The 13796-nt window shown below is 34.6% G+C and overlaps 1 protein-coding gene across 34 annotated transcripts; it reads right to left on the minus strand.

The window, feature by feature from the left end:
- Positions 1 to 328: 328 nt before the first annotated feature.
- Positions 329 to 13442, minus strand: LOC125222473 (uncharacterized). 34 transcript variants are annotated; one of them, XM_089062935.1, is made up of 15 exons: positions 12944 to 13442; positions 12733 to 12873; positions 11881 to 12652; positions 10659 to 11806; positions 10513 to 10571; positions 8937 to 8992; positions 7692 to 8430; positions 6777 to 6927; positions 5883 to 6001; positions 5110 to 5252; positions 4837 to 5012; positions 4532 to 4747; positions 4006 to 4084; positions 2829 to 2884; positions 329 to 687 (listed from the first exon to the last, which is right to left on the minus strand). In XM_089062935.1, the coding sequence occupies exons 1-3, from the start codon at positions 13145 to 13147 to the stop codon at positions 12449 to 12451; spliced, it is 549 nt and encodes a 182-aa protein (XP_088919061.1). In that variant the 5' UTR covers positions 13148 to 13442; the 3' UTR covers positions 329 to 687; positions 2829 to 2884; positions 4006 to 4084; positions 4532 to 4747; positions 4837 to 5012; positions 5110 to 5252; positions 5883 to 6001; positions 6777 to 6927; positions 7692 to 8430; positions 8937 to 8992; positions 10513 to 10571; positions 10659 to 11806; positions 11881 to 12448. The 34 variants fall into 34 exon arrangements, with proteins under 34 accessions (XP_088919061.1, XP_088919054.1, XP_088919052.1 ...); XM_089062928.1 differs by having other exon boundaries at positions 8937 to 11075; positions 11676 to 11806; XM_089062926.1 differs by having other exon boundaries at positions 8937 to 11075; positions 11669 to 11806.
- Positions 13443 to 13796: the final 354 nt, after the last annotated feature.

The raw sequence follows: 13796 nt of genomic DNA on the forward strand, positions 1-13796 counted from the left end.
GTGAATGAACATCTGGATTTCTAAAAATCAGATTTTTGTCCATTCCAAACCAAAAATCTGAAATTATATGAAACTGAATAATGCTAATCTGGAAATTAGAAACCCGAACTATGATTTTGTTCCAAGCCAAAAAAAATCCTAAATTGAAAAATATACAAATTTTTGTATTATAATTAATCTACAGAGATATCATAGAAAAAAGCGTCAAACTTTATATTAAAATAGTTTTACGCTTGACCTTATTGAAAACAATAAAATGAAAAATAGGGAAGATACCAAAATACCCAACAAGAATATCCAAGATAATGAAACCAGAAGAGGAAAATAGTTTCCACAACAAGATGAATATGAAATATTGAGATAAAATCAGCTTAATCAAGGATCCAAAAGTTTACAAATTAGAGATACCTAGTCTTTGAACAGCATTTCAAGCCAAAAAAAAAAAAAAGTAACACAGAGCAGCCAGGCGTTTTCTCTTCTTTAAAGATGACAAGAGCTCAAGAGCCGAACTGTCTACACATTGAGCACGATGCCTCCTCATCAGGCGACTCAGAGTAGAACCAAAACAACTCACAAATGCTCCTCTAATGCTTTACCTCAGCTTCAGCCTTCTTCTGACTCTTCATCAGTAGAACTTTAAACATGCTATCTTGGATCAACTTATCTGTATGATTTTAAATGCGCCACCTATATCACAAAATTTTTTTATGATGTATTATAGCATCATTCCATAAACTGTATACTAAGATACAAAGAGTTCACACAGACCAATGAATTACAGGGAGCTTTAACAATGATGAATACACACAAGAATAATTGACTATTATTGCAAATGCAGACCTGCTATGTTATAACACCTTGTGTGAGAGTGCCAAATCAAGCAAAGCACAGCACTGAGATGTTAGCATTCACTCGTGAACTATTGCTAGTCCAATTATGATTGTAACAGAAGACACAATAGGCATTAGCCTCCCCAAAAGCTTATGAAATGTAGATCAAATATGTATGAGCAACTACAAGAATCACAAACAAAAGTGACTTACGCTCTGCTACAAAGCAAACAAAATTATGCACCATAAATTTGCACATATTCTCCAATAACAAAAAGCAATTTGGATCTACATAGAGGGGATTTTGTTGGATCTATACTGATATATGTGCCCGTGCTCATCACATTTGATTTATTCAAAAATTTGAGCCCAAACTTCGCACACTTGATTTTATGGATATTTATTTATATAATACACGGGATTTATGTACACACCAATTATAGCAACTGTGAATTCCCGTAAAATAAATCTATATATGAATATTAAGGCCTAAGGATATTCATATCAACAGAGAAATATGGCAGGGTTATGAACAAGTCCAAGAAAGCAGAAGAGAGCGGGTTAGATTCATATAATTCCATAAGAAATAAAATCCATGCCTACGTACTTGGATGACTACTGACACAATGGACACACAACTTGCTTCCACAGTTCACATTCATTGCACAAACATATAAGTTAACAAGGGCATCAAGATCTTTGCTCCATCAAGAGGATTATAATCAAACAGCCATGTCCATTTTCAAAGGTTTGGGCATGTTCATGATGTTTTCTAGTATCAAGCATGTGAACATGTGTTGTTGTGCGAACTAGTGCAAAAACTTAATAAGATGTTAGTACTAGTATTGAGTAGTTTCAAAAAAAAAAAAAGAAACTGCACAATTTTGAGGGAAGTGACTATAATTGCAAAATGAGCACAGTGACGAGATTAAGGGCAAATGAGTCCACTACAAGAAAAGGGCTAGAGAAACCATTGCTATTCTCAAAAACTTCATCGTTGATTTAATTAACGACAGTCAGCAACAGTCACAAGTTGCCGTTAAATATGGCAACATAGTATTGAAATCAATTGTAATAATTTAAACTAACATGAATTACTGCATTCAAAATTAACCACAATCAGTTCATAATCCTCAACAATCACAAATTTAAAATGGTATTGCAATTAGAAGTTTAAAAACAAAAATTTTTAAATGTAGAAATAAAGATTTCACTTTTATTAGTCACAACAGTTTTCTTATGGCTTAAATGCTAGCGTGTCCATAATTTATTGCTACAGTTAGTACTTTTGTCATATTACGTACTAAAATTTTGATTTAAATGATATTACCTCTTTACTCTTTATAATACACAGGGATAGAAGGTAAATGAAAACCATAGCGATTATTGTTAACCCCCCGTAGAAAAATATTTCTTCTTATAATTTATAGTAAATGACAACTAATGATAAAATGATTACTCCAGGTGACGCAAAATCTCTGGTCTCATATAATGGACTACAGATTCATTTATTAGAATAAACAACACTTCAAGAAAAGCAATCAGACAAACCCACCTGAGATAAAAATCTAGAAAGAGACAACCCACGCAGAGAAGTTCTATCAACTGCATCCTTATAAGGAGCTTCATCCAAGGACTAAAATTACATACTAATAAAAACCAAGGAATACCAGAAAGGAAAAAGGAAAAGTTACTAAAATTCATTATGCTAAATTGTGCAAAAGGTAAGAGGACCAAGTTCCAAATGCTGGCATAATATGTTGTTCCATCTATCACCATCCATGTGCAAATCAATGTTAAACATACACCATTCACTCCAGAAAACAAAAATGTACGCAAACAAACAGATCACATGAATTCATACCATTCTAAGGTTGAATAGATTTATTACAGAAAACATATCAAGAAACCATGCAGTTTGAGGTTCAAGAGTATTTGATATCTGAAGAGAAGGGGGACAAAAATAACAAAAAAATAAAATTTATAGATTATATTTACCTTTCTGGTGCAGTTAAAAATAGATCTTCAAGCTCATTTTCCCAAAGAACTCCATCCTATAAAAGCACAAAAGAAGTAATAGGCGTAAAGATAGCAGCATTGAATGTTTGATAGTCTATTGGAAAGCCTGGAGCTGGTGAGAGTTTAAAACAAAACCAATTTTATGTTGGCGTCTAGCTTGCTATTTTAAACTCATGATTGTGGTAAAGAAATTTAATTAGCTATGTTCTTAAGAAATCATCAACTGATTTCTCAGTTGTAACGTATACATATTTTAAATTATGTACTACTGAATGTAGTCTACCATATAATGCAATTGAAAGCTCTTATGAACGCAAAACGTCCAACTCCAAAAGCAATGCCCTAAAACTCCATGACATAATTTCACAGATCAACTTTTGGTTCATGCACTATAAAGATTTGAGTACTGAACATGGGAACTTAACACAGTATAGTAGTTGTCATAAATTTCCAATTTAATTGTCATTTTAGGAGGTGTCATCATTGCAGAAGTAATTTTCCTCTTTATGAAAAAAGAAACAGAATGAATTGGTTTTACAAAATTTTAACAGCCTAACATATACTCCATCCTTCCTACTCTAAGTGACACATTTTCCTTTACATTTCTAAATATAGAAACATCACTCTTTCTACTTTTTCCATCTCTCTTACTTTATTCTCTCCATTGTACTCACAGTCTCACAGAATAACACTACATAAAATCCCGCGCCGAATTAGAATTGCTCCACTTAGATTTGGAAAGAGGGAGTACAATATGTCCAACCAGCTACCAGGAGGTCAGAGCTTGTAACACTTATAGACAGTTTTTTGGCAAAGCACTTATAACTAGTTTTACTAGTGATTGAAAAGAAGTTGAGTTTCAAAACAATAGGCAAATAAAGGCAATTATGTGCCAGAAACAAAATTATCTTCAAGAAATATATTGTTCAACTTGTTCTTTAGTGATTCTTCCTTTTCCTTTTTCAGTAGATAGGTACATTTGTTTGATTTATGGTTCAAAAATCAAAACAAGACTAAACTAGCACATAAGTTATACTCCTAGTAAATGACCTTTACTGAGGGGAGTAGTATATCAATTATACAGAGAGACATATGGGTCAATGAAGTAAACTGCCCATTCTAAAAGACTAGTAAAACAGTAATGAGATAGACATACTTCATCATCATCGAATGTGCTGAAGATTCCCTTTAGAAACTCTACTGCTTGCTTCACTATATATTCAACACTCTGCAAGCTTATGAGCATAAAACAAGGATAAAGTAAATGCTTACAGAGGTCAACTATTAGAAAGATAATGGAATGATATACTTGTCATGTTGTACATCAACTCAAAACATATGCCACCATCAAATAATTTTAATTAATAACTACTTAATTCATTACTGTGTTTGGACTTCATTGATAAGAGGCTGAAGATAAAGAAACATATATCATACATTTAATTTGTTTAAACTTTTATGGGCTGTTCTCTACCTGTATACCAGTACCACACATTACTATACGTCATCAAACAGTTTAAATATTTATTCATATCTTTAATCTGAAAAAACTAAAATTTAAGGATCTTCCACCAACTCGGCATCCAGCTACAGGCACTTCACCCACTAAGATTTTTTGTTAATTCAAATAAATATTATCACAGTCATATTGCTCAAGGAATAGAGACACGCCTGGCAATCACCTGATCTGGGGACTTGGGAAAGGATAAATAATCATCCCCAAGTTTTAGCACATCATTGTATCCGAACTTTCTCAAAACAGTCCATGTGGTCTCAATTCGTCCTCTCTCTATAAAAAGAGCGTGAAGAAAAAGAAACCCTGCAAAGGTAAGACCAAGTTCCTTCACCCCTTCAGGCAACTTTTCTCACCTAAGTAAAAGAGAAATGAAGCACTTCACCTAAGTAAAAGAAATTAGATAGAGTTAAAGAAATGCAAAGTACAAAACTTTATCATCAAGTTTTAGATAAGAAGAAAAATAAAAAATACCTGGAATTCATTTAGCTTGTCATCATTGAGAGCACCATCCATATCAAGATCACAAAGAAAAATATCCTATTAAGCGCTCTCATGCATCATGGTCTTAAACCTTGGGTTTCTTGATCAAACAGAGGTGTTGTAGAGCGAAGGATGGCCTTTTGAGCAAAGTAGAACACTTCTTGGATCTAAAACAATTTATAAAGACTTCAGTTATCTGAAAAATCTCATTCTCTAGGGAATTACAAATGGAAGTCATAAAGCAGGTTAAACATTGTGTTAAACCTGGAGCATATTAGCTGCAGTACATTCTATGCAAGTTTAATCTCCCGAAACTGCTCCATAAGAGGCAACATTTCAACACTCAAATTGTGCTCTTCATCTCACCTATCGAGCTAGCAACCAGCCACAATTACCGGGGCTCTGATCTAAGCAAACCCAATCAATAAGTAAATGAGTTCAAATAAAACACCGACAAACACCGATACAACACAACACAAAAAAGATCAATTTCCTCAGCATATATCAGTTGCAAATGGTCAATAAACATCCATAGCTGCACATGCATTTCAGGTACCATACAAATGAACCTTTTAAGGGAGTGAAGTTGTGGGCAGTTAACAAAGAAAAAAGGCAGTTTCTATAATATTGGTTCAGGTCAAACTCTTGATTTTTGAAACCAAACTCAAACGGATTCTCTTATTAGCTAATTTCTGAATTGTGTGCTACTAAGAAAAAAAAATCAGCAGGATAATTGAGCTCACTCACTTTCCAGTTAGTTGTGCAGCAATCAGTTGTTCAATCCCCCTGACCAGCTCATACAAAATACTAGGGTAGGTAACAATACATCTCGCTGAACAAACATTCAGTTATTTATACATCTTCAACGACAGAGGCCTTTGCATTACCAGCAAGAACAGCATATTTTCTTCACCTTCTAAATTAATTAATTAAGATGGAAAAGGATACAAGAAAAAATAACTCACACGTATTACAAAAGTTTAAACCAATTATTTCATGCAATAACAGCACAATACCAAACAATTTGAACCACTAACCTTCGAAGCCCATGGAGCCAGAATGTACTGAGGCAATTCAGTGTCGGAGGCTGATCGCATGCATAAGTCAACAGTACACGCGCTTCAATTCCTCAGCAAGCTCCCCTTTATAGTCCAAACTGCATTGATAGATCAATGAATCAGTCAATCAATTACTATATGCGAGTGGCAAAGATATGGCAAGTTTCACCAAATTAAATCTGCATTTAATAAAGTTGTGTCCACCAAATTCTTCTTTTTTTCCATTTTGGGAGGTTCACAATTTAAAAACTCATTTACTTTTTTCCATTTTTAGTAAGTGGACTCCAGACTTTACTAAATCACCATTACTCTAACATTCTGTTGAAAAGGTAAATGAATTAACTCAAACAGGGAGTAGTACTACTCATCCATTCACTACCACATACTAGAACAATGGAGCATTGTATGACTTGTAAAAGGGAATTAAAATATTCTTGAATTGGTAGAAGTGACAAGTTGATTTAGATTCTGCAAGAGTTGTTCAAACATAGCATATCTAATACTACTATTATAGTGCATAAATGGATGAAGGCAGAGATGGAAGAGTCAAGGGCCGGCATCTGGTTTAAAGTTCCACTGATGGAGTTCAAAAGTTTTAGGCTTGGGTTGATTGACAATTGCTTGGAGTTCAAAAGTTTAAAGCTCCTTCTTCTTCAACTTTTTTTTACAACAAGAGTCAAACACATGTGTGGGTTCAGGGTTGTACACGTAGACAGCCTTATCAATTTCCACAAACTCATAAGTTTGGTTTTCCTGCAAACGACGTTTCAATCATAAACAAACAAACAAATTTGATCATCAACAAATATACACGTATGTACCATACCATGATTCAGATCATAATTTTAAACATGTTAAGTGACAAATGAAAACCTGATAAAGCAGCAAAATAAGAGTACACCCTAATGTACCCTGATGAAAGTGCCACTAACATAATAAGCAGCCTCCCTACCCAAGTCCGTAGCTGCTTCAACTGAGGGCACACCAAATAGCACCATAACTGAACGGTATCTCCAAATATGACCTGTGAATTTAAGATTTCAATTATCAAAATACGAACATGATCTAAGAGACCTTGAAAACAAACTAGTGATTACAAGGAGTATATGATATAGAAAAAAAGGAATAGAGTGACATCCAAAGTTAAACAGTGAGTAAATGACCAGGAAGACAAATTACTAAAGACATTAGTATTCTTCTACATAACATGTTTTGTGCATATATATTGGTAAAAAAACAAAGGGGGAGATGATATGCGGTTCCTCTGGGACTATGTATCATAAGATAAAAGGGTTCGCCTAACACATAAACTAGCCCCTTCAGTATCATGTCTACACGTCAGAAGAAATTAGGAACTATTTAATCAGCTCCCAAAGAAGTCAAGTCAGATATACATTTAACTACTGTGGATTCCAAGGTTAGAAGTAATTTGCCAACTTCATGTTCAGTAAACCATATCCAATTTTCTAGCATAAAGAATGAACCTCACTCTATAGCACTATTACAGTTATGCATATCATCTTTGCTTCTTTCTTACTTCAAACAAGGAGCAATGCTTCCCTTAATTTGTACCAATGGTATTGCAATGAAGCAATTACCATTTAGGTGGCATGCGTCTTTTATGTTGTAAATGCAAAATTTAAGAAAGCAGTGTTGTAATTGCAACAATTGCAAAATAGTGTGAAAATTGCCAATTAGGGTAAACAATGATCAAACTAAGGGCATAATTAGTATATTCAGGGAGAAATAGAGAGTGAGAGCATTCTTAATTATGAAGAATAATTATACCTCTTAACTAGCTGATGAATATTTCATCAGATTGGATACATAATTCAGACATTTTTCTCATTTGTAGTTACTCACTGGTGCCCTTTGATATCGATCAGTAGTAGACGTCCCCAACATTCCCTGCATTCTATTTATAAGACACGAAGACTCTTAACTTGACTCAACTCTAACAGATAAATACTAGACTCCTACTCAAATAAAGACTCGTTTTGATAATAAATACCAAATAACTAAGGATACACAGGGAGTGCAGGGCAGGGAATGTACTTCGTCAGTGCGCGTTCCATCCATTAGTGCAGGGAAGTCCTCTATCAATTTATTAATCAGTGTATTTTGGTTTTGCACACAAACTTAATTGTAGTAAATTTTACACAATTTGATGTGGCTTGTAACAATTAGACTGGAAATAACAATGAATTATGCAGCCCAAAAGTTGTCTTAAGATTACTTTTCCTGAACAGAAGAAAAGTCCCTAACAAACTTGAAAAGAAATTTTCAATATGTTCTCAAATTTTTCTGGAACAAGTATACATGTTGCATAGTAAAATATGAAGATATCTATGAACAAAATATGTAACTGTAGTGAGTCTAAATTCAGATTTGAAAGGTAAAACATACAAGGTAGTAAAAAAAATAATTTACTTAAGTCCCTTCAAATCTGCCTTGGCCCTTCTACGAGCAGTCAAAATTGCAGGCATAATTCCCCCAGTTGAACGAATTTGACCCCACGATCCCATCACTGCCTCATAAAGAGAATGCATTTCGTGTGAGTCACAAGAAAACAGAGAGAGATGTAAAAGTATGCCTTATGATGTGCACAACTAATCTAGCTCATACATGCAAATTCATTAAGGCTCAGATTCATCCATAGCACATTATATCAAATTCGTTAAGGCTCAGATTCGTTAAGTTCTATCAACTGCATCCTTGTAAGGAGCTTCATTCAAGGACTTAAATTACATACAAAAACCAAGGAATACCAAACAGACAGAATAAAAAGTTGCTAAGACCAAGATCCAATTGCTGGCGAAAATATGTTGTTCCATCTATCACCACCCATGTGAAAATCATTCACTCCAGAAGACCAAATCGTACACACACAACCAGAGCAAATGGATCTTTACCATTCTAAGGTTCATTAGATTTATTACAGAAACCACATCAAGAAACCATGCAGTTTGAGGTTCAATATATTTGACATCTGAACAACAATAACAAAAAATAAAATTTATAGATTATGTTTACCCTTATAGTGCAGTTAAAAATAGATCTTCAAGCTCATTTTCCCGAAGAACTCCATCCTATAAAAGCAAAAAGGACAGGGATAAAGAAAGCAGTATCGAATGTTCGATAGTCTATTGGATGAATCTGAACATCTTTAGATTAGTCAAGCAAACGGAAGTGTCTATGAAGCAAGAGAATAATATCACCCTAATAAACAAATGAATGTAATATAGTTTGTCTAGGCCCTGAAAGCCTGGAGCTAGTGAGAGTTTAAATCAGAACCAATTTTATGTTGGCGTCTAGCTTGCTATTTTAACCTCATCATTATGGATTAGAAATTTAATGAGCTATGTTCTTAAGAAATCATCAACTGATTTATCAGTTATAACCTATACAGTACATATTTTAAATTATGTACTACTGAATGTACTCTGACATATAATTCAATTGAAAGTTCTTATGAATGCAAAAGGTCCAACTCGAACAGCAATTCCCTAAAACTCCATAATATCATTCCATAGATCAACTTTTGGAACATGCACTCAAAAGATTTGAGTGTGGAATATGGTAACTAACACAGTATAGTAGTTGTCATAAATTTCCAAATTACTTGTCATTTAGGAGGCATCATCGTTGCAGAAGTAGTTTTCCGCTTTATAAAAGAAGGAACAGAAATGAATTGGTTTAACAAAATTTTAACAGCATAACATATAGTACAATATGCTCACCAGCCACCAGGAGGTCAGTGCTTGAAACACTTATAGCCAGTTTTTTGGCAAAGCACTTTAACTAGTTTTACTAGAGATTAAAAAGAAGTTGAGTTTCAAAAACAAGGCAAATAAAGGCATTGATGTGCCAGAAGCAAAATTATCTACAAGAAATATACTGTTCAACTTGTTCTTTTGTGATTCTTCCTTTTTCCCTTTTCAGTAGATAGGTACATTTGTTTGATAATGGTTCAAATATTCTTAAGCCAGCAACGCAATGATTAAGTGTAACATATCTCAAATAAATGGCATGAAACATGACCCAAACATTGAAGCAAGACTAAACAAGCACATAAGTTACAGTAAATGACCTCTACTGAGGGGACTAAACAAGCACATCATAACGTATCTCGATTTAATAACTACTTAATTCATTACTGTGTTTGAACTTCATTGATATGAGGCTGAAGATAAAAGAAACATACATCATCCATTTATCGGGCTTTAACTTTGGGTTGTGCTCTACCTATATACCAGTACCACACATTGCTATACCTCATAATACAGTTTAAATATTATTCATGTCTTCAATCTGAAAAAAACTTATTTTAAAAATGAAAAAACTAAGATTTGAGGATCTTCCACCAACTCGGCATCCAGCTACAGATGCCACATCCACTAAGATTTTCTGTTAATTCAAAGAAATATTATCACAATCTTTGCTCAGTGAATTGAGACACGGCTGACAATCACCTGATCTGGGGACTTGGGAAAGGATAAATAATCAACCCCAAGTTTTAGCACATCATTGTACCTGAACTTTTTCAAAAGAGTCCATGTGGTATCGATTTGTCCTTTCTCTATAAAAAGAGCGTGAAGAAAAAGAAAACCTGTCAAGGTAAGACCAAGTTCCTTCAGCAGGTTGTAAAGGAGAACTGAAGCACTTCACCTAAGTAAAAGAAATTAGATAGAGTTAAAGAAATGTAAAGTAGAAAACTTATCATCAAGTTTTAGATATAAAGAAAAATAAAAATACTCAAAATTCATTTAGCTCGTCATCATTGAGAGCACCATCCATATCAAGATCACAAAGAAAAATATCCTTTTAAGCGCTCTCATGCATCATGGTCTTAAAGCTTGGGTTTCTTGATCAAACAGAGGTGTTGTAGAGTGAAGGATAGCCTTCTGAGCAAAGTAGAACACTTCTTGGATCTAAAACAATTTATGAAGACTTCAGTTATCTGAAAAATCTCATTTCTCTAGGGAATTTCAAATGGAAGTCATAAAGCAGGTCAAACATTATCTTAAACCTGGAGCATATTAGCTGCAGTACATTCTATGCAAGTCTAATCTCCCGAAACTGCTCCATAAGATGCATCATTTCAACACTCAAACTGTACTCTTCATCTCACCTATCGAGCTTGCAACCAGCCACAATTACCGGTGCTCTGATCTAAGCAAACCCAATCAACAAGTTCAAATAAAATAACGATGAACACCAATACAACACAACACAAAAAAGATCAATTTCCTCAGCATATATCAGTTGCAAATGGACAATAAACATCCATAGCTGCAAATGCATCTCAGGTACCAGACAAATGAACCTTTTAAGGCAGTTAACAAAGAAAAGAGGCAGTTTCTATAATACTAGGGTAGGTAACAATACATTGGTTCAGGTCAAACTCTTGATTTTTGAAACCAAACTCAAAACGGATTCTCTTATCAGCCAATTTTGAATTGTGCTAAGAGAAAAAATCAGCAGGATAATCGAGCTCACTCACTTTCCAGTTAGTTTTGCAGCGATCAGCTCATACAAAATACTAGGGTAGGTAATAATACATCTCGCTGAACAAACATTCAGCTATTTAAACATCTTCAACGACAGAGGCATTTGCATTACCAGCAAGAACAGCATATTTTCTTCACCTTCTAAATTAATTAATTAAGATGGAAAAGGATACGAGAAAAAATAACTCACACGTATTACAAAAGTTTAAACCAATTATTTTATCCAATAACAGTACAATACCAAACAATTCGAACCTCAAACCTTCAAAGCCCATGGAGCCAGAATGTACTGAGGCGATTCAGTGTCGGATGCTGACCAGCATGCATAAGTAAACACTACAGCATTGACTGACGTGCTTCAATTCCTCAGCAAGCTTCCCTTTATACTCCAAACTACATTGACGGATCAATGAATCACTCAATCAACTATTATATGCGAGTGACAAAAATATGTGTGTGGCACGCACCTGCTGGAGGCGTCGACAATTATGATGATGGGGACATTACCGGGATAGTAATCTGATGGACGGGAGGAACTTCAGCGCAGAAGGACTCGGCTGCAGCGGCAGCGATGAGACTGAATTTTCCGGTGCTGAGGTCACCAATGACAGCGATTCAAAAGCCCGTGCAGGGGCTGGAGGTTGCATCGCCACCTTGCGTCTATTTGGCACTTGTTTTATGGGTTGATTTTGGTTATTAGGATCAGATTTTTTTACTCTAGTTTTAAATCTGCAATTGATAAAGTTGTGTCCACCAAATTCTTCTATTTTTTCCATTTTGGGAGGTTCACAATATAAAAACTCATTTACTTTTTTTCCATTTTTAGTAAGTGGACTCCAGACTTCACTAAATCACGATTACTCTTAACATTCTGTTGAAAAGGTAAATGAATTAACTCAAATATTCTTGAATTGGTAGACGAGACAGCATAATTCAGATAACAAGTTGAATTAGATTCTACAAGAGTTGTTCAAACATAGCATATCTAATACTACTATTATAGGGCATAAATGGATAAACGCAGTGATGGAAGAATCAAGGGCTGGCGTCTGGTTTAACCTTCCACTGATGGAGTTCGAAAGTGTGAAGTTTGGATCGACGGACAATTGCTTGGATGCTCACAGTAGCAGCTTCTTCTTCTCCGACTTTTTTTACAACAATAGTCAAAAACAATAGAATGCGTGGGGGGTGCACGGCGACAGCCTTAGCAACATCCACAAGCTTGTAAGTTTTGCTTTTCTGCAAAAATGTTTCAATCATAAACAAACAAACAAACAAATTTGATCATCAACAAACATATATACATGTATATATCATACCATGTCAACATTGATTTCATCAATTGCAAACTTTGCTGCCTCATACATTCCATCATAATCATTGGTGTAAGACAAGTCAACGGGGATGAAGCTCAGATAATGCATCAGCCAAGAAGGCACGCGCACATCCACATCAAAACCCTACATTATATCATTATCAATCAATCATACGAATCAATCATAATATTCGGATTGGATTGAATCTACTTACAAAGCTATTGCGGACTTGAGTGATGTATTTGAGAACGGTTTCACGGTCGTAAGGATCTTTTTCATCCTCCATTATCACATCATCATCGTTTTTACTTTCGATCTCCACCCCTGGCTCCCCCATATAAATTACAGGTTCAGCATCGTCAGTATCGTAATTTTCATCTTTCCACATAGGATCGTAATCCTCATCTTCGAATACCATCTTTTCTTTGTAGCGCTGAAGTAAACCGTATTTATCTTTGAATTCCTTTACCTGTCTCGTTTACTTTTCAACTGAACCACCACCGGAATCAAATTTCGCTATCTCGCCACCACAGACACCGGAATCGGCTTTCGCAATCTTGCCACCACAGCCACCGGAATCGATTTCCCCTGTTTCCTGAATCTCTCCTCTTTTCCGTTTACCACCTGTTTCTCCGATGTGGGAATTAGGGTTTTCCATGATTTTCAGGAGGAGAAAAGAAAACCGTAACTTTTATGTGGTGTACACGATAGTCTATGTGATGTACACGATAATTTTTATTCAAACACCACGACGACGACGACGACGACGACGACGACGACGAAAATAATAATAATAATAATAATAATAATAATAATAATAATAATAATAATAATAATAATAATAATAATAATAATAATCAAAACTATAGTGTACCAATTTTTAATATTCATGACTAAGTTGATTGAATTATTTATCACACATATAGTATTAGATAATATGTGGAGTAGTTTATTTTAGAAAAAATAACTAAAACAATTTACAAATGAATTCCGTAATTTTTATAATTTGAAATTTTTAAAATGAACTAAAATGAATTTCGTATAATCCAAAAAGGATAGTTTTATGG

This window comes from Salvia hispanica, chromosome 1, assembly GCF_029641045.1.
Source record: "Salvia hispanica isolate PSC_SH4W2 chromosome 1, Shi_PSC_v1, whole genome shotgun sequence".
Taxonomy (NCBI): Eukaryota; Viridiplantae; Streptophyta; class Magnoliopsida; order Lamiales; family Lamiaceae; genus Salvia; species Salvia hispanica.

Bases quoted from the DNA above. Each gene is read 5' to 3' on its own strand.
- LOC125222473 (XM_089062928.1), bottom strand. From the start codon at position 13,147: ATGGTATTCGAAGATGAGGATTACGATCCTATGTGGAAAGATGAAAAT. The intron at 12,874-12,943 runs GTAAGTAGATTC...GATATAATGTAG, and splicing joins CTCAAGTCCGCAATAGCTTT to GGTTTTGATGTGGATGTGCG. The intron at 12,653-12,732 runs GTATGATATATA...ACATTTTTGCAG, and splicing joins ATGAAATCAATGTTGACATG to AAAAGCAAAACTTACAAGCT.